General features: G+C 38.4%; 1 protein-coding gene across 2 annotated transcripts in view; it reads left to right on the top strand.

The window, feature by feature from the left end:
• CHD2 (chromodomain helicase DNA binding protein 2) overlaps nucleotides 1-22,440 on the top strand; it is a 121,744-nt gene that overhangs the window by 41,058 nt on the left and 58,246 nt on the right. For both annotated transcript variants that reach the window (XM_077774385.1, XM_077774384.1), the window contains 6 exons: nucleotides 903-947; nucleotides 1,116-1,294; nucleotides 3,691-3,815; nucleotides 6,406-6,622; nucleotides 8,493-8,582; nucleotides 9,436-9,626. In XM_077774385.1, the coding sequence (XP_077630511.1) occupies nucleotides 903-947; nucleotides 1,116-1,294; nucleotides 3,691-3,815; nucleotides 6,406-6,622; nucleotides 8,493-8,582; nucleotides 9,436-9,626 (847 nt within the window). The remainder of the gene's footprint in view (nucleotides 1-902; nucleotides 948-1,115; nucleotides 1,295-3,690; nucleotides 3,816-6,405; nucleotides 6,623-8,492; nucleotides 8,583-9,435; nucleotides 9,627-22,440) is intronic.

The raw sequence follows: 22,440 nt of genomic DNA, 5'->3' as shown, positions 1-22,440 counted from the left end.
TGTAAATTTAAAAAGGCATTTTGTAGATTCACTTTTTGAGAACAGAGAGATGTGAAAAAAAAAGAGAATAGACAGATACCTAGATTTATTTTGAAGGAAAAGTTAACAAGATTTGCTGGTAAATTTGGATGTGGGCGATGAGAGAAAGAGGTGTCAAGTATGATGCCAAGACTTTTGACTCAGGCAGGTAGGAGAACAAAGATGCTGTTTACTGAAATGGAAAGGCTAAGGGAAGAGTGGCCTTTCGGAGTGGAAATCAAGAGCTGTGTTTGATATTTGTAAGTTTGCTATTCTTGGTTGACTAAGTGGGGAGTAATTATGAAGGCTGTAGCATATGTAAGAGTTTAGAACTCTCAGTTTGTGCTGGAAATTTATATTTGGGAATTTTTCAGTATATAGATAGTATTTAAAGCCTAAGATTTACTGAGATGATCAGAAATAGGATACCTAGTGAGAATAGGAAGTCTGAGAGCCTTCCAGGGTTTGGAAGTTAGGGAGAAGCCGCAGGAGAAGAGAAGAGAAAGTTCTTTGAGAGAGGAGGAGGGCTGAGAGCATGATGCCCTGGAGGGAAGGAGGACTGAGACTTGATCCTTGAACTTGGGCTGGTTCAGGATCTGTGGAGTGGTGGGGATGAGGCTTGATGGGGAGGCTTCAAGAGAGAATGCAGGGGACAGTGAGGAAAAACAACTCTCCTGGGGAGTTTTGTTGTAAAGGAAAACAGAAATGGGGTCATAGCTACACAAGGCTGTGAGAGCAAGACGGGTGTTTTTTTGTTTTTTGTTTTTTTTTTTTAATATTGTGCGATTTTAGAGTATATTTGTATTCTTATTCATAACACCTAAAATGTCACTCTTTGCTTGATTATAGTGATAATTTTTCTATCTTATTTTCCGTTTGTTTAGCCGTGAAGACAAGTAAATCTACATTGGGTCAAACAGATTTTCCAGGTACGCAAAAGATCTGGTTAACAAATGTTACTGAGTGTCTAAGAGCAGTTCAGGTTTTGCAGTGTATTTACAGTTTTGCCACTTGGTGTTTCAATGGTTGTGTGTTAAGCAGTGTCTCTCCCCTTCTTTGATTGACAGTTGCTAATCTATTTTTTGTATGTGAAACAGCTCACAGTCGGAAGCCAGCCCCTTCAAATGAGCCTGAATATCTATGCAAATGGATGGGACTGCCATATTCAGAGTGCAGCTGGGAAGATGAAGCCTTGATTGGAAAAAAGTTCCAGAGCTGTATTGACAGCTTCCATAGTCGAAACAACTCAAAAACCATCCCGACAAGAGAATGCAAGGTGTGTGATTACTGGCATTTGGTTTTTCAGAGGAAAGATGTATCGATAGAAGGGGTTGGTCACATAGATATTGGAAACAGAAAATATACAAAAGTAAATAATAATTACCATTTTGATGTGAAAGATGACATGACATCAAAGGAAAATATTAAAACAGAAGGAGACAATGAGTTGTATAATGGCTCTACTGACCTCTTTAATCATAAAATTCACAGAACTGGGTAGGTCTAATTAGAGATATTGTGCAGAATATTTGCAAGAATTTAAGTACTCTAAAGAGAATTGACAGTGTGTGTGTGGGGTGCCTGGGTGGTTCATTTGGTGGAGTGACTGATGGTTGAATGATTGATTTTGGCTTCGGCTCAGGTCATGGTCTCATGGTTCATGAATTCAAGCACCGTGTCAGCATGGAGCCTGTTTGGGATCTTCTCTATCTCCCTCTCTCTCGGGCCCTCAAACCCACCCCCTCCCACCCCGCTCACACATTCTGTCTCTCAAAGTAAATAAATAAACTTGAATAAAATGAAGAGAAGTGACGGGAAAGGGAAAGAGCCCTGAATTATAAATCAGAAACTAAACATACAGGTTTTTTATTTGGTTGATTGTTTGTACAAATTCTTCCCCTTCTTTGGGATTCACACCACATGTAAAGTGGTGTGCTTGGGTCCTTGGCAGTAAAAGTCTGTGTAGGTCATGGGCTGTCTCTGAGGAGTTGACGTCCAGTTCAGAGCACCAGACTTCCATCTGTGGAATGCAGTATGTACTTGAGGGAGCAGTGAGTGTAATAAAGAACTGTGGTCAGCGAAGTACAGAGGGAAGAGTCCCTGAGCTCCAGTATTCCGTGAGGCGGTTTTAAAGGGTTAAAGAAGAGGTTGCACTACTTGAACTGCCCTGGTTCTTGAAGAATGGGTTGGTGGTGGGTAGACAAACGGAAGGGGTTCCAGGTTATTGCCTTCCCATGAAAGGCATCAGGAGAAAGATGTTCTTGGGGTTGGAAGAGAGGAAGGTGTTGTTGGCAAGTGCATTTGGGTCCGAGTTTGCACGTCTTGAATACCTTGGAAGCTAATTCTGGCTTCATTGGGTGGGTATGGGCATGCCTACCTACCTGAGAGAGAACAGCAGGATGGAAACAGTGTTGTATTCGGGAAACTTCTGGTAATGGCCGCGTGCAGGAGCTGCTGGAGCAGGCAGTTAGGAGAGCCAGAAGGTCCAGCCAGAAACATGCCCTAGAAGTCTGTGAGGGAACAACAGTATGCAGACAGGGGAAGTCACTATGGGATGGGGATTGAATGGCGGGAGCTATTGGGGAGACTTGGCAGAAGTGGACGCGGGGTTCAGTGGTTGAGTGCGAGGAGTCAGATTCTCTTCACTACAGGGTGCTCACAGAGGAGAGGTGAGATGATCAGTAATCACATTGCTAAATATACTGTTAGGGTAATACTTCATGTAATGGGGTGCTGATTCCATAGAGTCCTAATCTTCAGAGAACTGCTTGCTGAAAAAAGACCAAAGAACTTTGGGAAGCATTCCTAAAGGGAGTTTTCCTGTAAATTTGCAGTGTGGACAAGCATTTTAGACTTGGAAAAGTCACAGTAATGAAATTTATGTAACTTGTATTACATTGTTTCCCAAATGGATTTAGTCACAGAATCCACATTTTGTGCAAAGCATAGAGACATGACCTTACTAGACTGCTATTCCTCACATCCTTTCCTTTAAAAAACCAAACTCAACACTTGGGGGTTCAAGGTCAGGAGGCTGGCATTTTAGAATTTGCAAAGGCTCTCATGGTGAAGTTCTGCTGTGTTTGGCATATAGAGACTTTCCCAGTGGCCTTGCTTTGTAGTGTTTAGGACGAGATCATTAAAGATGATAAGGGAGCACTCCTGCCATACGATGGTGATGATGTACGATTAGTGCTGTGTAATGACCTTCACAGACTTACTTCAGGGAGCCCGTTAACCAAAGACCTGTTTCAGGATACATCTGGCTTTGGAGTATAGACCTCAATGAAACGAGGTGTGGGTGTGGTGAGGTAGGTGGGGTTGGTGATTCAGATGTGAAATTTAAACTTCTGTGCTTTGGGGCACCTGGGTGGCTCAGCCTGTTGAGCGTCTGACTTCAGCTCAGGCCTTGATCTCACCATTAGGGAGTTCGAGCCCCACATCAGGCTCTGTGCTGATAGCTTAGAGCCTGGAACCTATTTCATGTTCTATGTCTCCCTCTCTGTCTCTGCCCATCCCCCACTCATGCTTTGTCTCTCTCAAAAATAAATAAACATTTAAAAAAATGTAAACTTTTGTGCTTTGGTTCAGAGCACATAATCACGGGTAGCATTTTAACATGGGAACAGGAAGAAAGTCTTTTTCAGGGCTTTGTTAATTTTTGTTTTTCAGGCCTTGAAGCAGAGACCACGATTTGTGGCTTTAAAGAAACAGCCGGCCTATTTAGGAGGGGAGAATTTAGAGCTCCGTGATTATCAGCTAGAAGGTCTCAACTGGCTTGCGCATTCCTGGTGCAAGTAGGTAGAAAATATGATTGAAATTCTCTTTACTGTATCTGGTTTCTTTATTTTTAAGTGCAAATAATTATTTCTGTTGTGTATTATAGAAACAAAAATATGTGATTGTGAGAAAGCTCTTGTAGGAGTTCATATGTATGTGTAATACCATTTTAATCTGAAGTAAAGAATACTTTGTTTTCATTAGTTATTTGGGGATAATTTGTCATAGCCAGAAACCTGTGTCATAACATGGTGTTCATGAGGATAAATAACAAGTTAATTTGGCCAGGTCTGTGATGTGGAAGGAGTTCTTCTCAGAAGAAAGAAGAAAATGTCTGTTTTCCATTCATTTTCCTTTTAGGGCAGGGAAACCTTTCCCTTCCTTTCTTGTGGTAGCGCTGAAGAGTAGTGTGAAATCTCCCCGTCCTGAGGTTGCTGTACATGCTATCTCATTTAGAGGAAGGTCTCTGATGGTTGAACCTTTAAAATTGTCCTTACTTTTTGTAACAAAACCACCTTAATTTTGAAAAGGAAAGGTGTGACAGTGATAGCATTTGAGGATTAAAGGTGCTGGGGGAGGTAGTACCCATGGATGTTATTCAGATCAGTTGCAAATGCAAGTAGTCTCTGATTACTATGTGTTAGGGCCCCATCTAGACCTTGACAGTTTTAACAGTGGACCGAGAGAGACCTTCTTTCCCTGTCCTCCCAGGGAATATACAGTGTGAGAAGGATCTTTAATGCCTACCTACAAACTCCTTCCCCCATGTGCAACTCTGAAGTTCCTTAGTGTTTTACAGTAAAGAAAAAATTCTTATTTCAGAATTGAACTGCAGCCTGGAAATAAAAGCATGGGAGCTGGTTTCCTCAATGCCAAAAAAGTGGTTTCTGGTTAAAGGTACATTTAAAAAGCCTGCTTCCCAGTCAAACTATCTATATTCTTTGTCCTGTAAAATCTAATACAGGATCTAGCATTCAGTCATGAACATTAGAGCCCTTGAGGAGCTTCTGTTTGTGTGACTAAGGATGTAAGTCTGATAGAACTATTCTGAATGATGTAAAAACTGGTTTTGTTTCAGAGAACAGGGAGATCTAATCTTCCTAGAAGATAGCTCTAAAGCCAGGTGGAACCTCAAGAAGTGGTGTGATCCAGCTGTCTCATTTTGTACTTGAAGGGTCTTAGCCTCGAAGATGTCATGTGCCTTGTTCACAGTCACACTGTGTGCTAAAGAGGACCCAACCAGTTGTTAGGCCCTAGTCATGGGAAACTTACATTAAGTAATACGCTGTTCTGGCCTAGTTTCAGGAAAAACAGGGAAATCTGTTCGTATCTCTTCTATTACATCAACAGTGGCAGTTTGTTAGGGAGAGAAAATGTCAGAGAAAATGAATCCTGTTTCCTCCCCACTAGTGTGGAAAGGTGAGAGAAATAGGAGGGAAATTACACAAAGGAACATACTATATCTGAATAGTGCATAAAATTAGGTGAACCTGAGATTGATAGAGAGGTATGGCCTCCTCCTCCTCCCCTGCCCCAGTATATTTGCCTTTATCCTTTTCCGTTCTTTTCCTATAAAACTAGCCTTTCTATGGAACACAGAATATATTTTTAAAAATTTAATCTCTTGGTAAATTAAATGTTTTGTATTTGTAATCCATTTAGTTCTTTTTAACTTGTCTATTTTAGTTCTTTTTGGTTTATTGATTAAACATTTGTAATAAATGTGTAAACCTTTAATGACCCGATTTTCAAGAAACTCTTAATGTTTGCACCCTTTTGCCATATATGTATTCCTAATTCCCTGCTAAATGGGCTGTTCTCCATTTCTTGAACATACTTTCCTAGTCTGGCCATTTTTTCAAGTGTTTTTATTCTATCTGAACAATCCTCTCCTGTTAATATCCTTAAAATATCCAGACTGTCCCTAGATCAATGTTTTTCAAAGTGTGGTCCAAGGAATATACCTGCATCAGAACATCCAGAAGTGTCTGTTAAAAGTACAGCTCTTTGAGCCCTTTCCCAGATGCTGATTTCGTAGTTGTAGGGTAGATCCAGAAGTCTGATCTGCAGCCTGTCTTTGCTGTAGATTGTGCTGTATTTAAAACAAGCTCCAAACACTGCAGCACATGGGCCTGGGGGAGGAGTGTATGTAGCGTTAACCCAGCAGCATGCAGTGGAGTCAGGTGGGTGATTTGAACAAAGGCACATGACTGTCAGGCTGTAGGGTTCACCAGCAGTTGGGATAGCCAGTTTGTGCCCCTGCTTTCTGTAATGGTGGAGCCCAAGGTCATGTTCTTGGATACTCCAATATAACAAAACCTGCTTTTTGTGTTACAGGGGGGTAGATGTAAAAGAACAAAATGCAAGGTAAAGAACATAGTCTGAATAAGCTTCTCTAGTATTTCCAAAGCTTGATTGTACTTAGATCACTTGTTCTTCTGCTATTTTGTGGTTCCTACTACAAAGGAAATACAGTTGAGGCTGGTAACCAGTGTCTTGCTTGCATTGGTGTCCTTGCTGTTTGTGCACATGCTGGTTTGTGTGTGTGTGTCTGTGTTGTGTATAAACTAATGGCTTTGTTTTGTTTTTGCTTTTCTCTTCCTGCAGAAGTAACAGTGTAATCCTTGCTGATGAAATGGGCCTAGGAAAGACCATCCAGACCATATCATTCCTCTCCTACCTGTTCCACCAACACCAGCTGTATGGCCCCTTTCTTATAGTCGTCCCTTTATCCACCCTCACCTCATGGCAGAGGGAGTTTGAAATCTGGGCACCAGAGATTAACGTAGTGGTTTACATAGGTGACCTGATGAGCAGAAATACGGTGTGTAAACAAAAAGAATTGGGATAGAATCTGTGTTATAAATGTATTTTGGAAATTGACCTAAAGCCATTATAGTCTTTAGTAAGATTATGATTCTGACACTGTACTGTGCCCCCACTGTTGGGAGATATATGTATCACAAAACTGCAACTCAGATATTCTTTAAAATACACTTACTGTATTAAAGAAAAGCAACAGAAGTATGTGAATGGGAATCTATTTTAGTTGGATTGCAGTATTAAGTTTTTCTTCTTTCTGTCTCGTATTTCCAAGACTACTTTATTTATAATGGATTATAAGGTGGAGATAATAGCTTGTGGAATGTTAATATTATTTTTGCTGTGTGAGCAGAGATACTACTAAAAATGATCAAGTTCTTAGAGTTTGTTTCCCAGCCTTTTGAAATGGTGAGGTTGCATAACTCAGTAAGGTAGGAATAAAGAGGAAGGACAGTGGACCCTGCTGGGGCTATAGAAATGAGAATTAATTGTCTGTTTTCAACCTTAACTTGAGCATAAGGATCTTAGAACACAGAAGCTTGAGTTGATCTCTGTTTAGCAGATCTTTTCTTGATAACGACAACTAACTTTTTCAAAAGCATCCAGGTGTGTGCGAGGGCCTGTCTGTGCTGGGTGCTCTTTACAGGTGTTTTACCTGTAATCCTGATGATAGTCCTCATGGTAGTAGATGGTATTCTTTCTAACCGACTAATGAAGAAAAGGACTCCGAGAGTCTAACACTTGTCCCCAGGCCAGCCACACAGCAGCAGAGCTGGGCTTGGGATCGACATGTATCTGGCCCCAGACCTTTGCTCTTTCATCACTGTGTGTTAGAGAAAACTGTTTCTGAGATAATTGCTTATCCAGAGAGCAAGTCATCAGGAATTCTCAAACTTTTGGGAGATATGTTATATATTAAGCTGATTGAAACTTATTTTCATTCAAATTGTCTAACCTGAACTCTGACAGATTTACAGATTTCACTGCTCTAATTTTGAGTTTGTAAGCATATAGCAGTTTTTAGCTTTGCTAATCTATTTGTTAACCATTGTACAAGAAAAAAACTTCCTAGATGATGCAGAATGGCTTCAAGCACTGCACTCAAAGGTGAAGACAAAGTGAACTCTGAATATTGTGGAGACAGGGAAGTTTTCTGTGGGGACTCCCATACTCCTTTTCTTTGTTCTTCCCACTTGGTGGTGATCACCTGCACGCACTCCTTGTCCTGTTCTCTGGTCCCCAATTTGACAACTAAGCTGCAGGAGCCTTGTTATGGCCTATCGTGCCTGCTGGGCATCTGGTCACACTGCAGTACGAGGGGCCATTAGTTTTTGTGTTTACCTAGACATTATTTTCATTCATATTAAGTTACACTTTCGTCCTTTAACCTTCCCTTTCCTTTTTCTTGGCGGCCACATCTTTCTGCTCTAGATTGATGAAATTTCTGACCAAGCCAGAGGTTGGGATTTGTTTTACTTGTTAATAAAAGCATTGCCCTACCAAAGAGCAAGGAATAATAAAATATCCCTTAAGAAAATTCACATTCTGGGAGATCGCTAGATAAGTTCAAGTCCCCAGGGTTTCATTGCAGACGGAATGTATTTTTTTGTCAGATGTATTGGGACGGGGGCAGAGGGAAGTGACGGGTTTTGAGTTCTTGCAGTAAAGTTTCTACTGCTCGGTGGCATTTAATTCTCTTCCTGCTCTAGAGTTTGTTGCTTTAGTCAGTTTAGAATGTATAAAATATTCATTAAATTCTAATGAGGTTTATTTTGTATTTGGCATGTTTCTGTTGCATCTGTCACGAGACTGCTGGTGACATAGGAAGGTAAAAGTAGAAATTGTATCTTAATTACCGATGTCTCTTCTAGATTCGGGAATATGAATGGATTCATTCTCAGACTAAAAGGCTGAAGTTCAATGCACTTATAACAACATATGAGATCCTCTTAAAAGATAAGGTATGTAATTTTGTAGTGTGACTTGTCCAAATGGTGGGGTCTGTGCTTCCTGCTTGCCATGTTACTTTTCTTTATTTAGTTAAGAAAAGCAAACAAGTGAACAAACGAAAATCCACAAAGAATATTGAGGTTAAAAATAAAAATCAGAACCTTAAAGTTAAAGGGGACTTTAGATTGCTTAGTCCAATTGAAATATATAGGACGAAAGAGTATTGAAGCCAGTAACTTAACCTGAGATTGTAGTCAGCCGTCAGAACCTGGGCTTGAGTGCCATCTCAGGCATTTCTCATCGTATCATCGTTAAGAAAGTTCTCCCCAACAGGTGATGTCAGTGGTCTCTGTGAGGAGGACAGAAAAATGAAGTTCTTTATACATCGTCTCTTTCTACGATTACTAAGACGTGTGTGGCAGGTGGTCCCACTGGTGATAAGTGTAAAGAAATTCAATTTGGTGGCTTTTGGTGTTTCTGTGTTTCAGGGTTGGGGTGGAGAATAGGCAGAGAAGAAATCTTAATTAAGGAGAGACTGCAAAATCATGGTTTTTGTTTTCGTATTGTTTTTGCCCAGCATACCAATTTCTGTGTTCTTGCTGTGGAGCATGCAGCAGTACCTGGCATAAGAGATTCCCCCTCTCCCCTAAGACCTTTTGGATGGTGGTGTGCTCTTTGGAGTAGACACTAGTTGGACAAAATACAGAATAAACAGAAGAGTCCAAATATAATTTTAAGTCCAAGAAGAATAAATGTTTCTATGTATACCTTTGTGATGGTATTTGTTCAGAGATAATTAACACTTGAAAGTACTTTGGGTTTCCTTCTGACCTGGTGGCTCGTTCTGTTTTGTTTTTACTTTAGACTGTGCTGGGCAGTATTAACTGGGCCTTTCTGGGAGTGGATGAAGCCCATCGGTTGAAGAATGATGACTCTTTATTGTATAAAACTCTGATTGATTTCAAGTCCCACCATAGGCTCCTGATTACGGGGACCCCTCTGCAGAATTCCCTCAAAGAGCTCTGGTCCTTGCTGCACTTTATTATGCCGGAGAAGTAAGCTCCTTCCTGTGTATTTCGAAAGATGCTAGAATGTCTGAAATGCCAATGCTTTTAACTTTTTAAAAATAGATCTTAGGGAAAACAGATGGCATGATTTGGGGACAGCAAAACATTAAACTGCTGCAGAATAAAATTAGTAAAATGTTCCATAATAAATGTTAAGAGGCACAGAATTCAGCATGTCAAGAAGGAAAGCCTATTATCTACCAGACATTTGAATCTGTTAATGCTTTGGGGAAATAATTGGTAAACAGGAAATGTCAGACATTCTCACTGTTGTTATAAGGTAATCAGTAATTGAAATGAAGTATACAGGAAATGAAGTATACAAGATACTCAGTCTGACACGTGTTAGTATCTTAAACCCAAACCTTTGATAACCAGCAATCAGCATTAGGTGTTACTCTGATTTGTAACTTCCTAAAGAATCATGGATGTCTTTATTGAAAAGATTTTTATGGGAGAGATGGTATGCACGTTTCCTGAAACTTTATTCAATGATGCCTGAAATGAAATCTGAATCTGTTACCCTACCTTGGAAGACCCCACTCAGTATGGCCCCTTGATGGTGCTCTCACTCCTCCCATCTCATCCCAGAATGGCCAGCTGTTCTGCCAGCTTTCCATCCCTTTAACCTGCCAAGCCACTGCCACTCTTTATGTCTGGGATGGTCTTTTCTTCTCATCTTCACGTGACCAGTAACATTTTAGCCGGAGTCTTTATGACCACCTCTTTACAGATTCTTCTCAGACAGCCTAACCTATAGTAGCCTGTCAGACTTGCTTACCATCCTACCCTGTTTTATTTTCTACGTGGTACTTCCCTGCTTTCCTTCCTTCCTCATTCGTCTCATGTCATTACATTTATGCATTCAGAAGCAGCAGGGAGCTTCTTTACTTGATTCTTCGATGGTCTACATTGCCTGGTGTAGTATCTGGCATGCAATAAGCAATCAGGAGTTGTCAAATTGACAGGGAAATGCTCCACAATTTTTTCATAACTCATAAAAGATTTGAGTGCCTACCATGTGGCATAAACTAAGCACGGCATTTCAGATAACATAATGAAAACACTGAGTGGTCTCTTCCCACGTGTGTTGTTAACTTCTTTGTAAACACACTATTGAGCTATAATTTACATATTATAAAATACACGATTGTAAGGATACAATTCATTTTCTCAGTAACTTTCTGGAGCTGTGCAACCATCACCATAATCTAGTTCTAGAATAGTTTCTTCACCCAGAAAGTTCCCTCTTGTCTGTAGTTAATCCCTGATTTTACTTCTAGCCATAAGCAATCACTAATCAGCTTTCATAGATTTAACTTTTCTAGAAGTGTCATATAAATGGAATCCTAGTAAGTAATTTTTTGTTTTTGCATTGTTTTATTTAGCATGTTTTTGAAATGCACCTATGTCATAGAGAGTTACTTCTTAAAAAAGAATAATACTCCATTACATGTATCACCAGTTGATGGACATTTGAGTTGGTTCAGTTTGGGGCTATTGTGTCTATGTGTGGATGTTTGTTTTTATTTATCTTGGTTGGATACTTAGTGAAATTGCTGGATTATTTGGAAAGTAAGTGTTTACTTTCCATCTGCCATTCCTACCAGTTGAATTTTCTCTATACCATCACCAGTACTTGGTGTATTATCAGTCTAGTCATTCTGATGGGAGTGTAGTGGTATCTCAGGGTGGCTTTTACTTGCATCTCTTTAATGACTAAAGGTGTTGAACATCTTTTCGTGTGTTCATTAGCCATTTGTAGATCTTTGGTGAAATATCTGTTCAAATCTCTTGTCTGTGTTTCAAGTAGGTTGTCACATGAGTTGAAGAGGCATTTAATTCCTCCGTCTCTTTCTTTTGTATTCTAGATTCAGGTGCTTAATTAATATATGATATGCAAGTATTTTGTCCCAATCTGTGGCTTATCTATTTTCTTAATGTTGTGTTTTGCAGAGCAAAAAGTTTTTATTTTTATTTATTTAAATTAAAAAAATTTTTTAAGCATTTATTTATTTTGGAAAGACAGAGAGAGGCAGAGCGCAAGCAGGGGAAGGGCAGAGAGAGAGGGAGACATAGAATCGGAAGCAGGCTCCAGGCTCCGAGCTGCCAGCACGGAGCCCGATACAGGGCTTGAACCCACCAACCTCGAGATCATGACTTGAGCCGAAGTCAGATGTTTAACTGACTGAGCCACCTAGGTGCCCCTGAAAAAAGTTTTTAAATTTGATAAAGTATATCAATTTTTTAAGTGTTTATTTACATATTTAGAAAGAAAGCAAGAGGGAAGGGGTAGAGAGAGGAGAGAGACCAGGCAGGCTTCACACTTAGCGCAGAGCCCAATGCAAAGCTCACACCCACAAACTGCGAGATCATGACCTGAGCTGAAATCAAGAATTGGGAGCTCTACCAACTAAGCCACCCAGGCACCCCTCAGTTTTCTTTAATGGATTGTGCTTTAATGTCATATAAAATAAGACCTGATTGCCTAAGCTAAGGTCAGAAAGTCTGTCTTTATTTTCTTCTAAGAGTTTTAGTTCTTATGGTTAGGTCTCTGTTCCATTCTGCATTACTTTTTGTGTATAGTGTCAAGTGTGAGGGCCTAAGGTCTTTTTTTTTTTTTTTCATTGGGATTTTGGAAGTTCTGACAGTGCCATTTGTTGAAAAGAATATCCTTTCTTTATTGAATTGCCGTGGTACTTTTGTTGAAGATCAGTTGAGATCATAAATGTAAGGGTCTGTGTCTGGATTCTCGGTTCTGATTGGTTGATATGTATTTGTGTCCTTATGCTGATGCCATACTGTCTTGATTCCTGTGGCTTTATACTAATTTTTAAAATGGTGAAATATTAAATTCCAGTTTTGTTCTTCTTTTTCAAAATTATTTTGACTACTCTAGATCTTTTGTATTCCCATAGGCATTTTAGGATCAGCTTATTGATTTCCGAAAAGAAAAAAAATCGGCTAGAATTTTGATAGACATTGTGTTGAATGTAGATCTCAGTTTGGAGAGAATTATCATCTTAACAATATTGAGCCTTCTAAGCTATCATTACAGAAAGTTTCCTCTGTTTAGATCTTTCATTTTTCTCAGCAGTGTTTAGTTTTCAGTGTGTAAGTCTTGTACTTCTTTTATTAAGTTTACTCCTACTTATTTTTATTTTAATTTTGAATGGAGTTGTGTTTTTAATCTAATTTTCAGATTGTAATAGAGTAACTGAGTTTTGTTTTTGATTTTTTTAAAATTGTTTTTTAAGTTTGTTTTTGAGAGGGAGAGAGGGGGAGAGAGAATGTCAAGTGGGGTCTTATGCACTGTCAGCGTAGAGCCTGATATGGGGCTTGAACTCACAAACCATGAGATCATGACTAAGCAGAAACCAAGAATTGAACATTCAACCGACTGAGCCACCCAGGCACCCTGGTTTTTGATTTTTAAACTTTTTATTTTTGACAGAAAGTTAATGAATAGTACAAAGAATACCTTTTTATAATTTTTTTTGTTAAATTTTTTTAAGTGTTTTTATTTTTGAGACAGAGAGAGACCGAGCATGAGTGGGGGAAAGGGCAGAGAGAGAGAGAGGGAGACACAGAATTGGAGGCAGGTTCCAGGCTGTGAGCTGTCAGCACAGAGCCTGATGGGGGGATTGATCTCAGAGACCGTGAGATCGTGACCTGAGCCGAAGTCGGACGCTTAGCCAACTGAGCCACCCAAGCACCCCCAAAGAATACCTTTTTCAATCATTCATTAACATTTCATGAATGACGGGGCGCCTGGGTGGCTTAGTCGGTTAAGCATCCGACTTTCCCTTAGGTCATGATCTTGCATTTCGTGGGTTCGAGCCCTGCCCCGGGCTCTGTGCTGACTGCCAGCTCAGAGCCTGGAGCCTATTTCAGAGTCTGTGTCTCCCTCTCTCTCTGACCCTCCCCTGTTCATGCTGTCTGTCTCTGTCTCTGTCTCTCTCTCTCTCTCTCTCTCTCTCTCTCTGCTAGAAATAAATAAAAATATTTAAAAAAATTTCATGAATGTTAACATTTGCCACATTTTCTTTTAGTGTCTCTTTCATACACCATTTCGTTTAACGTTTATTAGAGGTTTAGCCAGTGCGGTAAGGTGAAGAAAATATAAATTGAAAAAACATAAGTCTCTCTGTGAATGTCATGATTATGTCGTAGAAAATCCTAAGGAATTTACTGAAAAAAGTAGAACTAATGATCGAACTTAGCAAGATCACAGGATACAAGGTCAATGAATAAAATATTATATTTGTGTATAGAAGAATAAAAAATTGGAAAATGGGATTTTTAAAGATTGAGACATAATTCACAAACAAAATTCACCATTTTAAAGTTTACAATTCTGTGGATTTTAGTATTTTCATAAAATTTTGCAGCCATCACCACTATCTTATTCTAGAACATTTGTATCACTCCTGCAAAATCTCTCGGAGTCCTCATCAAACACTCCCCATTCCTTCTTCTAACATTTGACAACTGCAAATCTGCTTTCTATCTGTGGATTTGTCTAATCTGGACATTTCATGTCAATGGGATCATATACTATGTATGGCCTTTTTGTGTCTGACTTCTTTCACTTAGCATAGTGCTTTCATGGTTCATCATGTTGTAATGTACATCAGCACTTAATTCTTTTTTTTTTACCACTGCATTGTATAGATATGCCACATTTGTGTATTCATTCATAGGTTGGTGGATATTTGAGTGTTTCCACTTTTTGGTCATTATGAATAATGCTGCTATGAATACTTGTACACAAATTTTTGTGTGAATGCATGTTTTTAATTCTCTTGGGTGTACACCTAGGAGTTAGAAGTTAAGTTTTAAAAATATCATTTTAAATAGTGTAAAAATACATGAACTTCTTACAGATGAAATTCTTAACAGAATATATGCAACACTTATACACTGAAACCTGTGAACATTGATGAAAGAAATTTAAAAGGCCTTAATATCTTGAAAAATAGAGTATGGAATGGAAGACTCATAATTGTTAAGAAGTTGTTACTCGTTTAAAAAAAAAGTTGAGCTTCTGGGTGGCTCGGTCAGTTAAGACTTCTACTGGGGTCATTATCTGTGGTTCGTGGATTGAACCCCACATTGAGCTCCATGCTGATGGCATAGAGCTTGCTTGGGGTTCTCTCTCTCCCTTGTTCTCTGCCCCTCCCCCACTCGCACTTTCTCAAAATAAATGAATAAACTTGAAAAAATAGAAATTTAAGGAGAATCAACCCTTTTTAAAAAGTGTTTATTTTTGAGAGATAGAAACTGGGGTGGGGCAGAGAGAGGGAGGGGGAGAGAGAGAGAATTCCAGGTGGGATGAGCTGTTAGCTCAGAGCCCAATGTGGGACTTGAACTCAGGAGCCATGGGGCCATGGCCTGAGCCAACATAAAGAGTAACTGAGTTTTTATATCAATTTTGTATTCTTTGAACTTACAAAAATTATTTCAACGGGGTTGGTTGTGGTTATATTTTAGTATTTTCTAGATAGAGGATTACATCTCCATGTAAAAGAAGTTATACTTCCTTTTTGCAATGTGGACAGATGTCTTTATTTCTTGTCCTCTAAACCTCGGTGTTGAATAGAATTGGAAATAGGATGTTAGCTATAGAATTTTTGGTAATACTCCTTATTGAGTTGAGGAAGTTTTCTTTTATTCCTAGTTTTTGAGAGTTTTTATAATGATTGTTGGATTTTGTCACCTGCCCCCCCCCACCCCCGTCACTCTGGAGATGACTGTGGTTTTTGTTCTTTATTCTGCTGATAATGGTATATTACGTTAATTAGTTTTTGGATAGATGTTAAGCCAACCTTTCATTTCTATGATGAATCTTCATCCTGCTGTTTAATCTTTTTTATGTGTTGCTAGATTTTTGCATCTGTGTTTTTGAGGGAAATTGGTCTCTAAAGGGTGTGTGCGTGTGTGTGCTGCGTGTGTGTGTGTGTGTGTTGTCTGCTTGGCTTCGGTATCAGGATAATATAATGAATTGGAAAGTGTTATTTCTTCCTTTATCTTATGAAAGAATTTATTAGGATTGGTGTTACTTATTTTTAAAATATTTGGTAGGATTCACCAGTATAGTGATGTGGGCCCTAGCTTTTTTTGTGGGAAAATTTTTAATGAGTAATTCAGTTACCGGATAGATCTGTTTAGGTTTTTTGTTTCTTCACTTAATTTTGTTAATCTGTGTCTTTCTTTGTCCATTTTATTTAATTTGTCTGAATTCTTGGCATAACATTATAGTATTTCCTCATAATCCTTTTAATTTTTGAAGGATAAATAGTGATTGAAGTAATTTTTTATTGTGGTAATTTTTTCCCCCCTGTGGTCATTTTAGATAAAGATTTAACAATTTGGGGGATGTTTTCAAAGAAACCAACTTTTGACTTTTTCCCCTTCTGTTTTGTTTTCTTTTTAATTGTTTGTTTATTTAAGCTCCATGCTCAGCTCAGTGTGGAGCTTTGAATTCACAATCCTGAGTTCAAGAGTTGTATGCTCTATCTACTGAGTGAGGAATGCACCCCACTCTGTTTTGTTTTCAGTTTCATGTATTTATAGTCTCATCAATTATTGTCTTGTTTTTCCATTTATTTAATTTCCTAATTTTCTATTTCTTAAGGTAGAAGCTTAGATTATTGATTTAAGACTTTTTTTCTTTTTCTAATATGGGTGTTTAAAGGTATAGGTTCCCCTCCGTGCACTGCTTTAGCCACATCCCTTGTATATTGACATTGTGTGTTTTGGCATTAATTCAGTTTCGCATACTTTCTAATTTCTTTTGTGTTTTTTAGCTTTGGTCCATTTTTTTTGTGTTGGTTAATTTGAAATATTTAGGTATTTCTCAAATGATTCCTAATTTAATTTTGTTTTTGAGAACATGTTTTAAATGAATTTACTGTTACTTTTATGTGGTTAGTATGTTTTCTATTTTAGAGAATGTACTTCGTGCACTTGAAAAGAATATTCAAGTTTTACATACCTTTCCTGACATCATGTCTCATTCTGTTATTGACAGCAAACCATTTTAATATTTACCAGTAGTTGTTGCATGATCTACTACTTTCGGTTCTGTGAGTTTTTCCTTCATGTATTTTGAGGGGTTCAGGTGTTAGATATGTACACACTTGTAATTGTTCTGTGTTCCTGATGTGTTGATCTTTTTATCATGAAATCCCTCCCCCTCTTTATCTCTAGTAATATTTCTTGTTCCTTAGTTCTATTTTGTGTGATATGACAGTTCTTTGTTTTCTGGTAACTGCATGTTGTACTGTTTTCCATCCTTTTACTTCAATTGCTTTTTATGAGTTTAAAAATGTGTCTCTTGTAGACACATTGTAGATCTTCCTTTTTTAATTGAGTCTGACAATCTCTGCCTTTTGATTGAAGGGTTTAGTTCATTCACATTTAATGTAATTATTGATATGGTTGGATTTATGTCTATTTTTTCTCCTTTACTCCTTTTTTTATTTCAATTAAGTATTTTATAGTGTGCCATTTTAGTTCTTCTGTTAACTGATTTTTTTAAAGCTTTTTTCTTACTGGTTATTAGGGTTTTTAGTATGCATCTGATTCCAGTCGTCTTCAGATTAATACTAACTTAATTGTGGTAAAATATAACAAGTTTTCTCAAGGATGGCTTCATTTTCACTTCCTTACTTGTGTTGTAAACCCAAGAATACAGTGATGAAATTATTGTTTTATTCAGGCTTCTCTTTTAAAGAAATAAGAAAAGAGAAAAACATAGTCTTTCATATTTACTCTATTTTCATTTGTTGGTGGCCGTCCTTTTTTCACTTTGATTTTTCTTTCTTTTTTTTTTAATGTTTTACTTCTGAGAGAGAGAGAGAGAGAGAGAGAGGCAGCGTGAGCAAAGGAGGATCAGAGAGAGAGGGAGACACAGAATCTGAAGCAGGCTACAGACTCTGAGCTAGCTGTCAGCACAGAGCCCAACGCGGGGCTCAACCCACGAACTGTGAGATCATGATCTGTGCTGAAGTTGGGCACCTAACTGACCGAGCCACCCAGGCGCCCCTGAGTTTTCAATGATAGTTTAAGACTCTTTAGAAGATGAATAGAGAAACTTGACCACTCTGACTGTGCTGCCCTTATTATCGTGTTAGTAGAATAGGCTGAAATGATTTCCCTATTTTTGCAGGCACCCTCACTATGGTGTGCTTATGGGAGTGGAGCCCCCTCCGCACCCCTCCTTTCTCTGCCCTCTCACAGAGCAGAGTTTCTCAGCCTCAGCACTTATTAACATTCTGAGCTGGATAATTCCTTTTATTTAAAAAAATTTTTTTGTGTGTGTTTATTTTTTGATAGAGACAGAGTGCAAGCAGGGGAGCGGGGCAGAGAGAGAGGGAGACACAGAATCCAAAGCAGCCTCCAGGCTCTGAGCTGTCAGTACGGAGCTTGATGTGGGGCTTGAACTCACAAACCGTGAGATCATGACCTGAGCCAAAGCTGGATGCTTAACTGTTGAGCCACCCAGGCGCCCCTGGATAATTCCTTTTTTAGGGGCTGTCCTTTGCATTACAGGCTTTTGAACAGCATTGCTGGCCACTACCCCCCACATGCTAGTAGCTGCTTTTTCTCAGTGGTAACAATCAAAAATGTCTCCATACATTCCCGGTGTCCCCCAGGAATTGGGGAACATGGGAATTACCACCAGTCAAGCAACACGATGTTAGAAGGTTATTTTCCTGTCACACCGCACCCTACGTCTCCCATCTCCTTGCTGCTCACTTGCCTGGGTCGTCTGTCCCTTCCACAGAAATCTGTGAGTTGATAGTGGCCTGAGGATGGAGGCAACTGCCCTCTTCTCTACCTGAACAGTCTGTTGTACCTTCTGTAATGAGTACCCTGTTCATGTATTAGCAGAAGGTTTTTATCCAGCATGCTTTTCAAAGGTACAAGTGCTGTAAAACAGATAATGTAGAAAAGTGTAGAAATAGTCAAATTGTCAGTTATTTGTTAATATTAACCTTTGTTTTCTGAAATAGAGTGTTTTCCTGTGTATTACTTTATATTTTTCATATTAGGTCTTTTTGATACACTGGAAGTGTTTAGCTTCAGAATGCTGACTTAGATGATGAAAATGTGTCACTTATCACACAATTAATAAGCTGGATGGGCTGAGGTCAGTTTCAGGTGTTCTTTGACCAAGGTCAATATCTTTGGGCTTCAAATTCTAAGAGAAGAAGTACATCCTTCATAGTACCATTGAGATGAGATAAAAGCATATGATAGTAGGAGTCTTGAGGTACCATGGGACATCTGTGCTTGTCACCTGAAAAAAGAATGTGGTGCGTAGTTGCCACCAATGAATGGTTAGATAGATTTGCTCTTTTGTACTTGACTATTGGAGTGGATGGTAGGGATTTTGGCTCCTAATTGGTCATAATTTTTTGCTGTTTAGCAACTGTGGCATTCCTAGTAGACATGATCATTCTGATAGTTCATCCAAAGTGTTCCTTGTGGCCAGTTGAATTACTTATGGAATGATGGAGTTAGAGTTGCAGTGCGTGTATGTAAGAGAGCTTTTTCTCTTTGAAAGCTTGTATTAAAACATTGTTTTCAAACAGTTTTTTATTTTTTATATATATATATATGTATATATATATATTTTTTTACATGTTTATTTTTGAGAGGGAGAGACAGACTGAGCATTTGGGCCGAGAGACAGGGAGAGAACAAGGAAAGAGGATCTGAAGTGAGCTCTGTGCTGACATCAGCAAGCCTGATATGGGGCTTTAACTCATGAACTGTGAGATCATGACCTGAACTGATAGTAGGACACTCAACTGACTGAACCATCCAGGTGACCCTCAAACATTTTTTAAAAGATTGCTTTTCAACAAAGATCCATGTAATTCCATTAGTTAAGGGATTAAGATTTACCTTTGTTTCTGCCTTACCTTGCTATGCAGGTGACTCAAATCCTATGGAGTATTTTCCCCTTCCTTAGTGGTAGTTCCTTAGATTCCAGGTGGTGCTGCAGAACCACTTGGTCCTTTCAAAGAAATGATCCACTGAAGAAAAATTATTGTACAGAGGGGAATTCAATTTGGTTGGATAACTTTTGAACCATCACTTCCTCGACAGGCTATTACTGTGTTTTTTAAAAAGAATTAATTTTTTAATTTACATCCAAGTTAGTAAGCATATAGTACAACAATGATTTCAGCTGTAGATTCCAGTGATTCATCCCCTATGTGTAACACCCAGTACTCATCCCAAGAAGTGTCTTCCTTAATGCCACTTACCCATTTAGCCCATCCCCTCTTGTACTACCTCTCCAGCAACTCTGTTTGTTCTCTGTATTTAAGAGTATCTTATGTTTTGTTCCCCTCCCTGTTTTTATATTATTTTTGCTTCCGTTCCCTTATATTCATCTGTTTTGTATCCTAAATTCCTCATATAAGTGAAGTCATATGATACTTGTCTTTCTGACTAATTTTACATAGCATAATACCCTCTAGTTCCATCCATGTAGTTGCAAATGGCAAGATTTCATTCTTTTTGATTGCTGAGTAATACTCCATTTTGTGTGTATGTATGTACACACCATATCTTCTTTATCGATTGATTCATTGATGGACTTTTGGGCTCTTTCCATACTTTGGCTATTGCTGATAGTGCTGCTATAAACTTTGGGGTGCATGTGCCCCTTCAAAACAGCACACCTTTGTCCCTTGGATAAATACCTAGTAGTATAATTGCTGGGTCAGGATCGTTCTATTTTTATTTTGTTTTTAAGTTTTTACTTGTTTTTTAGAGAGAGAGAGAGAGACAGTGTGAGCAGGGCAGGAGCAGAGAGAGAAGGTGACAAAGAATCTGAAGCAGGCTCCCACCTGTCAGTATAGAGCCCTATGCGGGGCTAAAACTCACGAACCTTGAGATCATGACTTTAGCCAAAGTTGGATGCTCAACTGACAGAGCCACCCAGGCACCACTATTTTTAATTTTTTGAGGAACCTCCATACTGTTTTCCAGAGGGACTGAACCAGTTTGCATTCCCACCAGCAGTGCTAAAGAGTTCCTCTTTGTCCACATCCTTGCCTACTGTTGTTTCTTTTCTTTTTTTTTTTTTTTTAGTTTTCAATAATAGCTGTTATTTTATTTTATTTTTCTTTCACAGTTTATTGTCAAGTTGGATTCCATATAACACCCAGTGTTCATCCCAACAAGTGTCCTCCACCATGCCCATCACACCCCCCCTCCCTGTTGTTTCTTGAGTTGTTAATTTTAGCCATTGTGATAGATGGTGAGGTGGTATCTCCTTATGGTTTTGATTTGTATTGAGTGATGTTGAGCATTTTTTCATGGTTGTTAGCCATCTGGATGTCTTCTTTGGAGAAGTGTCTATTCATGTCTTTTGCCCATTTCCTCACTGGAGTATTTGTTTTTTGGGTGTTGAGTTTGAGAAGTTCTTTATAGATTCTGGATACTAATCTTTTATCTGATATGTCATTGCAAATATCTTCTCCCATTCTGTCAGTTGTCTTTTAGTTTTCCTGGTTATTTCCGTTGATAGACTATTACTATTTTTTAAATCCAGAAGTTCTCTTTCTAACCAACTGATACCTATTTCCTTAGCTCATGGTCTGTCCAGTCATCTTTCCTGCATGGTGGCTCTAACCAGACTACCACCCTTTTTATAAATCTGATCACTACCCTTATTAGAAATATGTACCAGTTATTTACTTTGTAAGTACTGTTTTGCGAAGCATGGTGCTTGGTATTAAAGGTACAAAAAGATAAAGCAAGCCTGAAGAATTGAGTTTATAATCACTTGCAAAGTGTACTGTATACCGACTCCACAAAATAACTCAATAGAGCAGATTTCAGAGATGTAACCTCTTGGTATAAGACATTTTATTTCATTTTTGCTTCTACTTTTGCTTTCTAAGCCAATACGAATTTTTTTGTATCTTTCCCTTTGCATATTTATCACATGAATTCTAGCATAGTATTTTCATTCCTTTAATTTTCTTCTTTGTTATTACTCAATAGAGTGAACCTCAGTTTTTCTAAAATTCCAAAGTCTGGAAAATCTAAGTAATCAAAATTGTTCCCATTTTCATGAGAGACATATGTACACAAGTTGATAATAGAGATATATCTAATATTATCTTTAGGCTGTGGCATGGTGTTATTATGAAGTTACCACTATAACTCTATACCTTTTATGTATGTGGTATGTTAAGTTGACAGTTTTCTACCTTAGGGAACAGCAAACTTTTTCCTAAAGGGACCCAATAAGAAACATTTCCAGCTTGTAGGCATTATGGTCTCTGTTACAGCTACTCATTTCTGCTGTTGAGAGGGAAAGCAGCCATAGACAATTCATAAACCATTCAGTATATGTATATAAAGAAATTCTTTTCTTAGTAAGAATACACTAAGCAGGTGAAAATATTTGTTGCCTAAAACAGTAAGGGAAGTTACTCTTATATAAGTACCTTATATAAGGTTTATATTTAAGTTTTTAGACTAGTTTTAGTTAATGATAATGAACGTTAAGTAAATTGAAATGTTCTCTTAAAATTGTCTCCCAGCCATTCAGAAAATAGCTTGATATTGTGATGGTTCCTGATTTCCAGTTGCTTCCTACATTTTGTGTGGGATGTGCCATCCCTAGCATTGAGGTAGTTCAGTTGGCAGTGTTCCTTTTAGTCCTCTTCCTGCTTTTAATTCTGCATTTATTTTTGTTCTTGGAGTATTTTCACAGCAATGTGACAAAATACAACTTAGGTTTTAAGCTTTAGTGAAGCTTTTAGAT

Source organism: Crocuta crocuta, unplaced genomic scaffold, assembly GCF_008692635.1.
Source record: "Crocuta crocuta isolate KB4526 unplaced genomic scaffold, BGI_CrCroc_1.0 scaffold7, whole genome shotgun sequence".
Lineage (NCBI taxonomy): Eukaryota > Metazoa > Chordata > Mammalia > Carnivora > Hyaenidae > Crocuta > Crocuta crocuta.
Note: the sequence above shows the minus strand (reverse complement) of the source record. Positions and strands in the feature narration are given on the sequence as shown.